General features: G+C 50.6%; 6 protein-coding genes across 6 annotated transcripts; 3 read left to right on the top strand and 3 right to left on the bottom strand.

The window, feature by feature from the left end:
• Window positions 1–584: 584 nt before the first annotated feature.
• Window positions 585–2,660, top strand: N7511_000148 (glycoside hydrolase family 18 protein; the record flags this gene model as incomplete). The annotated part of the gene is made up of 5 exons (XM_057122573.1): window positions 585–693; window positions 748–822; window positions 873–886; window positions 940–1,067; window positions 1,121–2,660. 5 exons carry the CDS (start codon window positions 585–587, stop codon window positions 2,658–2,660), a joined length of 1,866 nt encoding a protein of 621 aa, XP_056988306.1.
• Window positions 2,661–3,129: 469 nt separating this feature from the next.
• On the bottom strand, window positions 3,130–6,326 carry N7511_000147 (putative plasma membrane H(+)ATPase; the record flags this gene model as incomplete). Its single annotated transcript, XM_057122572.1, has 4 exons — window positions 3,130–4,839; window positions 4,888–5,598; window positions 5,651–5,874; window positions 5,924–6,326. The coding sequence occupies 4 exons, from the start codon at window positions 6,324–6,326 to the stop codon at window positions 3,130–3,132; spliced, it is 3,048 nt and encodes a 1,015-aa protein (XP_056988305.1).
• A 1,546-nt stretch (window positions 6,327–7,872) lies between these two features.
• N7511_000146 (glutamate--tRNA ligase GUS1) lies at window positions 7,873–10,172 on the bottom strand (the record flags this gene model as incomplete). The annotated part of the gene is made up of 4 exons (XM_057122571.1): window positions 7,873–9,274; window positions 9,331–9,417; window positions 9,468–9,853; window positions 9,912–10,172. The coding sequence occupies 4 exons, from the start codon at window positions 10,170–10,172 to the stop codon at window positions 7,873–7,875; spliced, it is 2,136 nt and encodes a 711-aa protein (XP_056988304.1).
• A 152-nt stretch (window positions 10,173–10,324) lies between these two features.
• N7511_000145 (mitochondrial 54S ribosomal protein uL1m) lies at window positions 10,325–11,334 on the top strand (the record flags this gene model as incomplete). Its single annotated transcript, XM_057122570.1, has 3 exons — window positions 10,325–10,566; window positions 10,625–11,189; window positions 11,242–11,334. The coding sequence occupies 3 exons, from the start codon at window positions 10,325–10,327 to the stop codon at window positions 11,332–11,334; spliced, it is 900 nt and encodes a 299-aa protein (XP_056988303.1).
• A 215-nt stretch (window positions 11,335–11,549) lies between these two features.
• Window positions 11,550–12,429, bottom strand: N7511_000144 (COG2 family protein; the record flags this gene model as incomplete). The annotated part of the gene is made up of 2 exons (XM_057122569.1): window positions 11,550–12,365; window positions 12,415–12,429. The coding sequence occupies 2 exons, from the start codon at window positions 12,427–12,429 to the stop codon at window positions 11,550–11,552; spliced, it is 831 nt and encodes a 276-aa protein (XP_056988302.1).
• Window positions 12,430–13,075: 646 nt separating this feature from the next.
• On the top strand, window positions 13,076–13,978 carry N7511_000143 (uncharacterized protein; the record flags this gene model as incomplete). The annotated part of the gene is made up of 1 exon (XM_057122568.1): window positions 13,076–13,978. The coding sequence occupies one exon, from the start codon at window positions 13,076–13,078 to the stop codon at window positions 13,976–13,978; it is 903 nt and encodes a 300-aa protein (XP_056988301.1).
• Between the last annotated feature and the right edge of the window lie 759 nt (window positions 13,979–14,737).

Below are 14,737 nucleotides of genomic sequence, written 5' to 3'. Positions count from 1 at the left end.
GGGACTAACCCGCGGGCGAGAGGCAGACCAACTGACTAGACAAGAAAGCCAACGAGCACACAAGGGATATAGAACCTAGGAAATGGAGAGAGCCAGCTCAGATCCATCAACTGGCCTAGATCCCCATTCTAGAGGGTAGGGCCTGCTGTTCCCTCTCTACATTCCCGGATCTGCCTCGGGTTCCCTGACAACAACATCGGAATGCACATCAAGCCGCAGAATTCACCTAATGACCCAATGAAAACACGCCGGTAGGAATATTTCGACAAATGAAGCTCGCTCAGACTCTTTTTTGCAAGTCAAACCTTTTTTCCGGTTAACTGCTGGCGTGTACAGAGTGGGTCATACCATGCGTGTAGAGCCCCAAATGACGCCGGTGAATGGTGGAACGCAGGTCATTGTTTTTACGAATGGATGTGCAAAATAACTCCTCTACGCTATTTAATGGCACATGATGCTCGATCCTTGAGGCCCTCTGGTGTTCTGACTTATTCTCGTTGTCGGCAGCCCTATATTAATAGTCGCCTTTACTAACCCTAGCCCTAATAGCTAATACCCTGCCAAAGGGATAATTTTGCGTTACTATGCGGTCCTCCGAAAGCATCCTGTCTTGGTCACTTCTGCTGGCATCTCTGGGAGGAGTGCAAGCCAAGCTAGACTTGAAATCGAGCAAGAACGTTGTTGTTTACTGGGGTAGGTGACCACTCATTGTATGCTTCGATTGAATCTAATTGAAATCTCGTGCAGGACAAAACTCTCTAGAGAACTCTTCGGGGGGCAAGAAGGTAGAGAGCCAAAAGTCTTTGGCTTATTACTGTGACAGTGAGTGCAACTCTTGAGAGGCTACAGCATGAAACTAACAAGATCGCCAGATGAGGACATTGATGTATGGATGATCGCATGATTCTTGCTGGGTAGTAAGCTAACCAAAATCTCTAGGTCATTCCCATGGCCTTTGATATGATGGTCAATGGCCCTGGAGGCGCACCGGAGATTGACTTTGCCAACAGCAGCGGAGACTGCGAGGTGTTTGAAGGAACGCAACTGAAGAATTGTCCGAACGTTGGGTATGTATCCAATGGCACTGCTGGCAGAGAGTCCATTCACTGATAGCTTCTAGCGCGGACATCAAGACCTGCCAACAGAAGGGAAAGACCATCCTTCTCTCCATTGGAGGAGCCACATACAGCGAAGGTGGCTTCAAGTCCGAGGCAGATGCCAAAGACGGGGCCAAGTTGATGTGGGAAACCTTTGGTCCCAAGCAAGCAGGCTCGGAGGCTCTTCGTCCCTTCGGTGATGCTGCTTTGAACGGCTTCGATTTCGACTTCGAGGCCAACGTCCAGCATATGGCTCCGTTCGCCAACGAGCTCCGATCCCTCATTCAGGCCGACAAGAGTGGCCAGGATTTCTTCCTGACTGCTGCACCTCAATGCCCCTATCCGGATCAGTCGGACAAGGAAATCCTCAATGGCCCGGTTTATATCGATGCCATTTGGGTCCAGTTCTACAACAACTACTGCGGTGTCAACGCCTACAGTGCCGAGAGCTCCGCGAACAAGTTTAACTTCGAGGAATGGGACAACTGGGCTCACACAGTCTCAAATAACAAGGACGTCAAGGTCCTTCTTGGAGTTCCAGCCGACACCACCGCCGCCAGCACGGGATATATCCCGTCGTCGGAGCTGGCCAAGGTGATTGAGTACTCGAAGAAGTTTGACAGTTTTGGAGGAGTGATGATGTGGGATGCCACGCAAGCATATGGAAACGGTGCCTTTATCAAGGACGTCTCAAAGGCCCTGGGAGGCGCTGATGATACCGGTTCGTCGTCGTCCACTTCGGCGTCGACCTCGGCGCCTTCTTCTTCGTCCACTGACACTGCGAATACCTCGTCCTCTTCCAATGCACCCGGTTCCTCACCCTCATCTTCCTCCTCCTCTGCTGCTTCCTCATCGTCCAGTGGTCCTGAACCCACCTCGACGGAGAGCCCGACCCCTGCCGACACTACCAGCTCCAGCACCACCTCCGAAGCCACCGAGGCCCAACCGACGACCGCCGCAACCCCAGAGGCAACCGCCCCTCCAGCAACCACTGCTCCTCCTGTGCCTGCCCCGACGTCCACCGAGCAAACTCCCCCTCCCGCATCCACCGAGCAAACCCCTACACCTGCATCCACCGAGCAAACCCCTGCATCTACCAGTAGCACTCCGGCGCCCAGCGATGATCCCGATCAAACTGAGGGCGGTGGTTCCGAGAATTCAGACCCAGAAGACCTGGTTTCCAGCATCCTTGGAAATGATCTTCTCGGACTGCTGGGTGGTCTCCGCACAGCTAACACCGCGACGCATCGTGTCACTCACAGTCTCACCAATAAGACGGACCCCAAGGCGATGGGGCCCGCAGCACCCAAAGTGGCCATGCATAAACCGGATCCCCAAGTAGCCATGCAGAAAGCGGATCCTAAAGTTCAAATGCCTCAAATGGGACCGAAACTGGACATGCATAACATGGGACCTAAATTGGACCTGAAGCACATCGGACCTAACATGAAGGAAATGGGACCTAAACTGGACTTGAATAAGATGGGACCCCAGGATAATGGTCCTAAGCAAATGGGACCTAATGCCAACAACCTTCGGCGGGCTTTGCGCAACCGCGTTTGAGCTATTGGAGGACGCGCAAACGTTCTCATGGCAGTCTGATACTGCCTTCAACTGGTTGCAGTTTCGATCTGCGTGATTTGAGTCGTAATATGGGCAGATCTTGTCATCTTTCCTTCACTTATGCTTTTTCTTCTTCTTCTGCCCCATTTAGGGCTGTTTTCTATGCCCTCAGATCGCTCTACCGATCTTTTCGCTCATCTTTCTCTTCTCTATGATACCCATAGCTTTATAATTATATCATTTCTTTTCATTTTCACACTATTGATCCTTGTGGTCGGAAAGAAACGTTAAAACAAGTTCAAAACTATTAAAGATTAACTGAAACACAGTTTCTACTACACTTGGGTTTCAATGAGCGCCGGCTGAATGTCAAAAGACGAGAGAGATCACCACGAAACAAGGGCACTATTCAAAAGACACCTCCGATTCCTGGAGTCGTGTGTCTGGGGACTGGAATCTCCAAACCCGCTCACTCGGCCTCCTCCTCTTCCTTGCTTGCTGCCAAGCAGAATCGACCCTTCGCCTCACCTCCTTCCTCATACTCAAGGGTGAGGCGAGACAGGTGCGCGAGCAGATTCTCAATCTTGATCTCACCCTTGTCCCGCTGCACACGACCGAGATTGTCAAGCCATTTGATCTTGTTCAAAATGAAGTATACCAAGGCAATGACCACTTCAACACCAAGCGAATAGCCCCAAATTCGCACCACAGTCACGATATCGGTCCAGCCATTGTGGGTTTCAACGAACTGGTCTGCTGGCTTGGTCTTCATGTCCTGATTAGTGAACCAACCAAAGAGACAGAAGATTGTGGCCAGAATATCTACTCCCAGAATTGCTGTCACAAGGTGGATCGACGGCCAAGTGTCAATACCGCGAGTGACGAAGATGAGCCAATTCTCCGTGAGTGCCACTTCCAAGAAGAGCACCTCCTGAATGGATCCCCAGTTTTGGATGATGCCTCCGTTTTTCAGGAACATAGTTCCCCGTGCTACCCAGGTGCCAAGGGCGAGGAGCACACCCAGGAAAGATGAAATGAACCAGATCTTCGGGAGTTGCCATTCAACGGGTCTCAACTCAAACGAGGCATGATCATAGGCTATTGCGACAGTTGCAAGGTCGGCGAATAATGCCAGGAAGACGATCAGCTCGACACGAATGCTTTCGTTGAGAATAATCATCGAAGTCACGAGGTAGATTTCGAGATGCAAGCAAAGTGCAATGCGATATTGGATGTACGCCTTCATGCGATGGAAGATTTGACGCGCGACTTTGATAGAATCGATAATGGTCGACAACCCAGGCTCGAGGAATACAATGTCGGATGCAGATTGCGCAGCTTCAGATGCACCTTCGACGGCAATGCCACAATCGGCTTTCTTAAGAGACGGTGCATCATTCACGCCGTCTCCTGTCATGGCGGTTAAATGGCCTCGCTCTTGCAGCATCTGCACGACTTGATATTTGTGCTCTGGGAAAACTTCTGCAAAGCCATCGGCCTTCTCAACAAGATCACTGGCCATTGCTCCACTGAGACCACCATGAATCAGCTTATCCGAGTTATACACCTTGGTGCCCAATGCCAACATCTTGCAGGTTTCTTTGGCAATGGCAATGGCATCTCCTGTGAGCATCTTTACACTTATACCAAGGTTTTGCGCTTCGCTAATTGTTTGAGCAGTGTCTTCACGAGGAGGATCGAACATAGGAAGCATTCCAAGTAGAGCCCAATTTTCGCCCTCTTTCTGGACTGCAACTCCAAGCGACCGGAAACCTCGGTGCGCAAATTCTTGCGCTTTCGCTTTGTATAACTCGGCTGTCTCCTTGGAGCAGCTTGTCAGCTGAAGTACAGCTTTCGGTGCACCCTTAGTACATGTATACCGTACACCATCACAGACAGCAACTGTAACAATTCGTTTAGATACTGGGTCGAATGGTGTAAACTTCTCAGTTTTCCAACCACGGCGCATGATCTCTCGGGCTTTAGGATACTGTCTGAGGGTTAATACTGTAACCTTGTCGATTGGATCCAGAGATTCAGTATTGTGCGAGGATGCAAGTGCAGCGACGGCAAACATCCAATCCACATCAACGCCTTCAGCCACGTAAGGATCGCGAATACTTAGTTTGTTCGCAGTCAGAGTTCCAGTCTTATCAGAACAAAGGATATCGACACCCTTCTGAGGATCAGTATTGAAAGCAAGTCAGCTTCGGTGGACGTGACTTACAGCCAAAGATTCAATCGCAGTCAGCTTCTGCACAATGGCTTTCTTCTTTGCCAGATAAGCCGCACCAATGGCCATGGTAGTAGTGGTCACCACCGGAAGACCAACAGGCACACCGATAATGAGTAACGACAGAGTGTAGTGAAGCAGAGTCTGCTGGCCAGGGGAAGCAATGGGGATATGACGGAAGAAGCCACCAATCCAGGCAGCGAGAATCCATGCCATCACAAGAATCAAAAGAGAAGTTCCGATGTTATCCATAACAAGCTCAAAATGGCCGGCCCCTTTCGCAGATTGTACCATAGTTGCGGTGCGGCCAACAAAGGAAGTTCTTGCGCCGGTCTGAACCACGGCGTAGGCCTTGCCACGCTTGCACCCGGTTGTATAGAAGATCATGTCCCCCATGTAACGATCCACGGCTAGGGACTCTCCGGTAATAGCAGAGTGGTCGCAGGCCAGAATGGGATAGCCACGTCTGCGAGGAGGTGGTGCTTCTTCATCCTCTCCGCCATTTGCTTCTTTGGATTTGCCATCACCTTCCTTCACACTTTCAACGGCCTTTTTCGCTTGATCCTCTTCATCTTCCGAATCAGAACCTCCACCGAGCATTCCTTGTTCTTGAAGCTCATTGAACTCCTCCCAGCCGTTAGAATCACTGAAATCACAGATAACCTTGGCATCGGCAGCCACGACTGAACCTTCACCAACAATAATCTCGAATGTCTCTTAGTATGCAGGTAGAAATAGAAACCGCGGAAAGACATACCACATCACCCGGAACGAGCTCTCGTGCGAGACATTCTTGTTGAGTACCATCACGAATGACTTGTGCTCGCAAGGCAATATCTCCCTTGAGACTCGCGACCACATCAGCAGCCTGCTTTTCCTGATACCAGCCCACAGCGGCATTCAAGCACAAAATACCGATGATGACGCCGAAGTCGACCCAGTCATCCAGACCAGCAGCAAGTAAAACAGCCAACTCCATGACTATAACCAGGTAAGTCGGATTGTTATCGCCTGTATAAGAGGCACATACCATAGAGAATTGGACCTTGGAAGTAAGAAAGAACCTTGGCGATAGGATTCTCCTTCTCCGAGGATAATTCATTCCAACCAGCCCGCCGACGGCGATTGGGAATTTCATCACTGGAAAGACCCTCCCGAATATCGGTCAAGGTCCATTCATCGGGAAATTTGCCAGTTTCTCCTTCAAGCTTCTTGACGTGAACCTTCCGCTTCTTCCATGGGGCATACCAGACTCTTTTCTCCATGACTTCGCCTTCGCCCTGAGCTTCTGCGTTTGCATCACGGAAGGTTGACACGTACTTGACAAGCTTCCCATATTCATCCAGATTGGCCCAATCCTGGTTTAGAGACGCCCGGGAAATACGGGAGCTCCGGCGTATATCCGGCCGCTCGGCCTCTGGACTTGTTGCCATGCCTTATGAGTAAAGACCGATAGCTTGATTGTCGATGGTCGGCCCTGGATCACTTTAACGGCGGTGGATTGTTGAGAAATGGTTCCTGTCAAAGAAAAATTGCTCACAAAAAACGATGAAGGGATAGCAACCACGGCGATACGAAAGAAGAGTGGGAAATCTTGATTGTCTGCTCGCCTTTCACGAACTACAAGCTGGAAAGACAAGAAGCCTGTTCTGTAAAATATTCGAGTAGCAGATATTGATGTTGCTCATTGCTCAAGAGGGATAAAATCTTCACCTAGCGCACCCATTGCTTCTTGCAATCTATCATGCTGACGTCGCGACCAGGAAGATCTCGGCATGATCCTTTAAATTGTACACTTATTGTTCTGGCCTTGGAGACTCGGAGTATGCCGCAAAACCAGGTATCAATCATGACAAGCCAGGGCTCGTTTCTTATTTCCCAGAAGGGACCAACATTGGCAAAGCTGGTCCGGCCTATCAAACGGCTGAAATGTATAACGGTCCGTTCCTTTGCAGCTAACAAAGCTCATGACACCAGCTAGTACCTCAATCGAATTCGAACTCAGGCAATTGAACCAGGGTTCTTTGTGATCAGCTCACTGGTAAAACCTTAATAATCAGCTCCATGCTGTAGAGTTTCCCGGGAAGTTGTCGCAAATTGCTGCAGACACAGATGGTAAATTGCGGGGTGAGTTTGGCCCTGTGAGCCCCTCGGGCTTTATATTCTCAAGCTGCCTGCTCGTAGACAAAATGTGAAAGCGATCATAAATCAAAGCAATGAATCCAGCTGGCTGGAGCCACTGGATCATCTAGGAGTCCAACGGCTGCCCGGATGTTGATGGAGACTGGAGTGTAGACTTCGACGTCATTCTCGCCCTGTTCCGCGGACACCCGGCAAACGGAAATACGATCCTGTCCATACCAGCTTGCTGATTGAGTTAGGTGACTGAAGGGAACATTGGGGGGACCTGGACGAGAAAGTCACAAGGGGGACAGGAACTGGAAGGAGGTTCAAAACACATCTGCACGTGATTAGACTTGCCCTGGTTGTGATGCCGAGGGCTTTCAATAGCGAACAAGAAGACCAGTGGATATAATGCAACATGCCTGGATAGGATGAGATAGTCCTGAGCAGAGAAAAGGTGTGTCCCGATGAGGAATGTGGACACCAGACCCACCAGGCGGATCTCCCCGGTTTCTGCCTGACGATCGTGGCCTTCCATTCTTGTTCTTTTCTTTGGGCTCGTGAATGGCCTGTCTTCGATATGACAAGCTCTGGTCCAAAATTTACATCACTTGAGGACGGATATTTGTGGGCATTTCTGACTGGAGAGATTACACAATGCTCACTGAAGTGGTGTGGTAACTAGCACGGCATCTTGGCTGGGCCCTGAAGCATCCGATCACAAATACTCAATCTACTTCTATGGTAAAATCGGGAGAACCCAGGCGTGGAGCATATATACGACTTTTCATTGACTCATGTTTTCGCTTTTCGTAAGTCACTCGTAGCACAAGTTTTCATCCTCACACATGTCATTTATTTGGCCTTTCCGGAGGGAATGTTGAAGAAAACAGCGGGCGAACCGGGGGAGTAGGCTCGGTCAACGCGGTAGTAGCCCTTGCGGTCGAACTGAATGATGTCGTTGACCTTGAGGTCGGCAACGTTGCAGTCAGCAACACCAGCCTCGCGGAACTCGGTCTTGGAGTTAAGACAGTCCTCGAGCTTGTCATCCTCGGTCATGGCGTCCTTGTTGAGCAAGTAGTCAAAGTCAACGAGCTCGACGGGGACGGTGTCTTGATCGGTAGCGAGCCAAGTGACCTTCTTCTCAGTCTTCCTGACGTCACCGGCAAGGTGCAGCTCAAGCTCCAAGTCGGTGATAAGACCGGTGGCGGTGTCTGTGGTGATCTTGCGAACAATGGCATTTCCCCAGTTCATGAGGGTGATCTCCTCGTCCTGCTTGAAGAGCTTGACATCCTCCTGCTCGAGAACAATAGAAGGTCCGTAGACGACCTTCTTCATACCAACAGCGGCGTTCTTGGCGTGCTTAGGCTTCTCCTCGGAGTAAGGTGCGGGAGCGCCAGTGACAGTGGTCTTGACAACGTTCTTGTTGGAGATAGCGGTGTGACGACCAGCAATTGGGTCAATGTACTTCTTGTTAGTGGCCCAAATAAGAGCCCAGTCGAAGTTGACGATGTTCTTGGAGGGACCCTGCTTCAGGATGAACTCGCGGAGGGCAGGAATGGTCATACCACGGCGGCGAATACCACGAATAGTGGGGAAACGGGGATCATCCCAGCCCCAGACAACGCCAGCCTCAACCAGCTTGGTGAGCTTACGCTTGGAAAGAAGGGTGCGGATGAAGTTCATGCGGGCGAAATCCCAGACCTGAACGGTGCGCATCTTCATCGTATCCAGCATCCACTGGTACTGCGGGTTGCGGTCACGGTACTCAATAGTACGGAGAGCATGGGTGACACCTTCCATTGAATCGACGATAGGGCAAGCGAAATCGTAGGTGGGGTAGATCTTCCACTTTGTGCCAGTGCGGTGGTGAGGAGCAGGGTTGCAGCGGTAGATAACCGGGTCACGCATAGCCTTGTTAGGGCAGTCGAAGGAAATCTTGGCACGAATGCACCAGCGAGCACCCTCAGGGGTGCCATTCTTCATATCCTCCAGGCGAGTCAAGCTCTCCTCGACGGAAAGGTCACGACGAGCGCTAGGAAGACCGTCCCAACGCTGGGCGGCCATAGTCTCCTTGTCGGTGTCATCAGCGTAGGCGTCGCCCTGCTTGATGATCTTGACACAGAGGTCGAACAGCTCGTCAAAGTAATCACTAGTGTAGGTCATCTTGTTGGGCTTGATACCCATAAGCGCAAGGTCCTCCACGATGGCATCCTGGAACTCTTCCTTCTCGTTCGAGGGGTTGGTGTCATCGAATCTATTGTCAATCTATCAGTTTGGATATTTTGGTGTGCTTTCTGGTTTTCAGCTTACCTCAGAAGAAGAGTGCCATTGTACTTCTCATGCGCAAAGTAGTCGTTGAGAAGAGCAGCCTTTGCGTGACCAATGTGGAGGTATCCACTAAATTTGCGTTAGTCGAGAATTCAAACATCGAGTTGTAGGCAACTAACGAGGGCTCGGGAGGGAAACGGGTGACAACGCCGTTATCAGTGTTCTTAAGAGCAATGTCATAGCTGGCACCCTCCTTGGACTTGGCGGTCTTCTTCTCCTTCGCGACAGCGTTCATGGACTCAAGAGCAACAGATGTCCAAGGGCAAAGCTCTTCGATGAAACGGAACCAGCGGGTGATGTTCACAAGGGTACCCTTCTTTAGAGCAGCAACAGCAACGCGGTTGCCGCGGAGAGCACCCCAGAGAGCAATGTCGGGTGTAGATAGAGAGTATCCGACGATGAAGGAGCGCAGAAGAAGGTGGGTGTCAATGCGCTGGAGAACAGGGTCGAGAAGCTTGAAATCGAAGGTGGTCAAGGCATCCAGCTGAGAGACCCATTCGGTTTCCTGTATACTATGTTAGAATCGCAAACTATAGACTTGGCGGGGTAATGGCAAAGCTCACAGCCTTAGCATCCTTGCCAACCAAGAAGGGGAAGTTCTCAGTAAGGCTTTGAATGACACTGATAGTTCCAAAGACATTGTTGGTGCCGCTGATGAGCTGCACAACGGCCTTGTCACCATCCTGGAGGAGGGCAGTGTCCTCGTAAGAGATGTTGACCACGGGAGTGGGACGAGCCTCATTGATAGAGGTTGCGATGAGAACCACAGGCAAGATTGCCGAGTGGTTGGCACGAGTGGCCACCTTCAGCTCGAATTGAGACATTGCGCAGAAAGTGAGTGACGATGTGAAGTTTTGGCGGGGCAGAGTCATCATCTCCATGTCCGTCCGGGCTCACGTTTCTCCGGCCCGAGAGCTTTCCGGCAGAAAACAATTGCATCGCCCGGACGTTCAGCTCAGAACAACGATTGCCAGTCATGTCGTCCTTCGGCTCCGTTATGCCTCTGACGGCACGCGGAATTCTTTCATCATGCCGTGTTCCGCTACGAGAGCCCTCTATTGCTCCGGTCCTCTCCAATTTCCAGCAGGTCCGAGGCCTCAAGTCGAAGGTCAAGAGCAAGGGGAAGGAACAGCCTAGCAAGAGCCGCAAAGGCCCGCAAACATTCAGACAAAAGGATTTGAAGGATATGCCACAGTTTACTCTGTGCGATGCCATGCGGTTCGTCCCCTATGTCCGACTGAATCCACGGATAATCAGGCATTGACATCTTGAACAGATACCTCCGAGCCATCGAAGTCGGCCGCGAACCCACTGCCCGCAAATACGAACTGCATATTCGCCTTAAGACAAAGCGAGATGGACCTGTCATCCGTAACATGATCCGATTCCCGCACGCTGTCCAGACCGAATCCCGCATCTGTGTCATCTGTCCTCCCGACTCGAAACACGCCAAGGATGCGCTCGCTGCGGGTGCCGTTCTTGTCGGTGAGCAAGAAGTCTTCGATTTGGTCAAGGCTGGCAAGATTGAATTCGATCGCTGCCTTGCTCACCCCGACAGTTTGCCCGCCCTCAACAAGGCTGCACTTGGTCGTGTCCTTGGTCCTCGGGGCTTGATGCCCAGTGCGAAGACCGGTACCGTCGTCGAGAACGTTGCTGAGCGTGTGGAGATGCTCCGTGGAGGTACCGTGTACCGTGAGCGCGATGCTGTTATCCGCTTGCCCGTTGGACAATTGGGCTTTTCGCCAGAGGAACTGCGCGATAACATGCGCGTGACCATTGAGCAAATTAAGAAGGATGCCTCCGGGCTGACTGATCGTGTCAACAAGGAGATCTACGAAGTTGTGAGTACTTGGACAGTCTATCATTCAGAATTGGCCACTAACGACGTATCAGGTGCTGAGCTCGACCAACGGACCCGGCTTCTCACTCAATGGAGAGTTCCGCACCGACAACTCTCCCGAATCCTCTGCCTTGAAGGGCGTGTAAACTACCTATTGCTTTCTTATATCCTTTGGCGTGTACAAATTTATTGTTTTATTAGGAAGCATTTGGTGTATCATGGTATCACTGTTGAATTAGACACTTTCATAAGACCCGAACGCCGACGCTATGTATGCAACCCAGTCCGTATTGATGACAAGCATGCTGTTTTTACACCTTGAGGGTTTTCAGCGCGGCAACAGCGCTGACATCCTCGCCTATCAGATCGTATATGCGCAAAACGGCCAATGTCCTGGCATCGCGCTTTCCCCCGTAGTGGTAGCCTGCTCTAAAGCGGATTTGAGATCCAGGAGCAGTGTAGACTTGATCTTGGTAATTCGAGGTTGCAATGAAACCAAGAATGGATGCTTCTCGCCGACTCGAGCAGCAATCGAAGTCAAATACACAAACTTCTGGGCATGTCGTTCCAGTTTCTTTAGTGAGATTGCCGGTGTGCCATCCGCCAGCTCCTCTTCGTCGCCGTCCTCACTCTCGCTGCTGTATAACTCAGACTCTGTATCCGACTCCTCTGATATTTTGACATCCTGCTGTGATGGGTTTGTTTGAATCATCAGCCGGTGTTCCAATTCCTCTACACGATCTGCGTAGTCCAGCAAATCTTTGCCAATGTCGGCGTTCGTTCGTATCCGCCGCTTCTCATTCAGCAGCTCTTCCACTTCTCGGCGCCGGGCCTCGACCTTGTCTCGAATAGCTTTCACATCACGCTGGAAGGAAAGCACACCGACTTTGACTCCTTCGACCTTTTCTTCGCCGCCGCGAAGGGATGTCCCTAGCGAGAGGAAGTCCTGGTAGTTCTCATTGACCAAATCCAACAGTTCCTTGTTCAAAGATTGCTCCAACCCTCGCAGCTCTTGTCGCAAATCTTCCAGGCTCTGGTGACGATTTGTCAATGAGGAGAGAAATGTGGCCGGGTCAAAGTCAGGCGCAAGGAATGAAGTGCGGGATAACGGCTCGGGGAAAGGGAGACCGGAGGGGTCTTCGTCAAAGTCCGAGGCAGAGCCGTCAGAGTCGCCAAACTAGAGCCTGTCAGCCAACATAGAGACTCAATGCTTTCGAGATGCATACCTGGAAGCGATTCATGGTGCAAGTGGGCAGTGGAGAGTCAACAGGCGTGGCAGTTCGGGCAAACGTGTTGTCGGTCTTGGCACGAAGTACAGCGTCTCCGCTTCAGACATCAGCTTTACTTTTTTACACTTTACACCTTACGCTTTACACTGCACTTGATCTGACAACGCACGGAAATGTGCATTGCACATGCGAGATTCATGCACCACTCCAGAACTGAACCGAACTGAAATACCAGGACGTGTCTTGTGCCCTTTTAGAGCGGGGTTGTCTTGTGTCTGCGTTGTCTCCTGCACACTACGTAGTGTGGATGGAGTCAGACACTTTATCTGCCCGCAGGGACGGATCCCGGCTGTCGTCTGCCCTTTCTCGACAAGGATGGCCCCGAGTGTCTCCGTCCCATGTACCCCCAGTCATCGGCCCTTCGGGTTCCTCCCACCAGGTATATTCGCGGAACTACGAGTCTGCCGCTGAAGAGTCAGACCGGGCATATCGTACAACGGCTTTACGCCAACTGACTGGAAATCCAAGACCATTGTCCCGCACTAGCCGAGAGGATTATCCTGGCTCCGAACGTCGGCCGTTGACTTTGCCTACGCGTCCGGTGCTGGTGAGGGCTTACTCTGGCGATGTGGAAGATAGATCCTCTCGAAGATCCGCTATGTCCGCGCGTCGATTCTTTCCATTCACTAGCTCCAGAGGCACGGCTTCTGCCCATCTTCAGCCTCAGTCGGATATGATACTTCCCACTGATAAGGACTTCAGCATCGAGAGTATACTACAAGCCATCGAACCTGATATTCGTGGCACTCTGGACTCTATCGCCGAGATTTGTGGCCGAAGCAAGCTTAGTCTTGCTAATGAATATGGAAGTCACATCGCGCCTTTAGGTGAGATCTGTGCTCCACCGGGGGGTCTAGGACCTGTTGAGGAAGCCAGCCCTAGTGAGGAACAGCGGTCCACCGACAACGTGGTTATCCAGGATGAAGATGTCAATGTAGTAGGTGCAGGGCGAGATATACATCCATTTTCGTTTCATAGGTACTTGGAAAATATACGGCATACTGCATCCATTCTTGAACAAAATGGTGGATCCCATCGAGCCGGCACTGCACGGCCAGATTATCTGCTATCTCCTGGACTGAACGCCCAAACAGAAAACAGCATGGACATGGGTCTGGATACCTTACCATTCACACGTGAAATTGCATCACGACCCAAGAATGGTGGCCGTGATTTACTCGCCAAAGATGCCGTTGCTACCAACATGACAGATCAAGTACCCAACATCGCCACTCCAGCTCTGGTGTCTGAGGTCCATCTGGATGCGAGAGCTGATGGCTCTTCTTCGAACGAGCCTCGCCTTCTCCCTCGAGATTCCCTCGACATATCAACAAGGGGAGCAGCGGCACCTGAACTCATTCAGTCCCTTCTTGGTTGGTTAAGATGGACTGCAGGTATTGCGGGGCCAGATTCTCGTCCTGCACTACAGTCTGCTGAGGGCCGGTTGCGTGCCATGCTTGATCGTGCTGGGAATCAAGATGCTGTTCCAGCTATGCTTTGACGGGTTCTTGGGCCAATATGGTACCCTGTAATGAGATATGAAATCAGGAATACTTTACCAGTTTCGTAAAGCTCCATTAATCACCGTCTTCCGTTAATATTTAGTCACCTCTAGACTAATTAGGGCTTACTTCCCTTCCCGTAGCTCCGCACCATAATAAAACTCTTAATCTAACCTTGAACCACTTTTTCAGTACCTCCCCGTTTATCAATATTACGCACTCAAAACCTAAGTTGAGAATGATAATAAAAAAATAAGAAGAGAAAAGATACATAAAAATAACTTGAGAAAAGAAAAATAACAACTGAATAAAGTTGGAAGTATAAGTATATCTTGATAAAGAACTGCAAACCAAGTTCGACTAATAGTCGAGGTCCTTTAATATCGAGAGGATCTTAGTTCGGGTACGATCGAATAATCTATCTTAGATATATAATATAATCGTCTAAAGAGTGGTTTCCAGGAATATCTATACTAGCACCTTAAGAGCGAGGTGACCGCCTCCGCCCTACACTTTATCCCATCGGCCACGGCCACGATTTTCTGGAAGGAGTCAATATGATATCATATCATCTTGACACAAAGGATGAAATAAAAGGCTTCCATATAAGCTTCTGTCTTTCGCGTGGTGTTTTTGAACTTAAAGCTCACGCGGTATTCTATTCTGGGTTCTAACGATTGGCACTAAACGTTAGAGCCCAAAATGGAATAGCGACTTCCTATTTTCTAGTGGAGTGGTTCGTGCACGGACTTTCTTTT

Source organism: Penicillium nucicola (assembly GCF_028828085.1).
Source record: "Penicillium nucicola strain IBT 29836 chromosome Unknown utg000001l, whole genome shotgun sequence".
Lineage (NCBI taxonomy): Eukaryota > Fungi > Ascomycota > Eurotiomycetes > Eurotiales > Aspergillaceae > Penicillium > Penicillium nucicola.
Note: the sequence above shows the minus strand (reverse complement) of the source record. Positions and strands in the feature narration are given on the sequence as shown.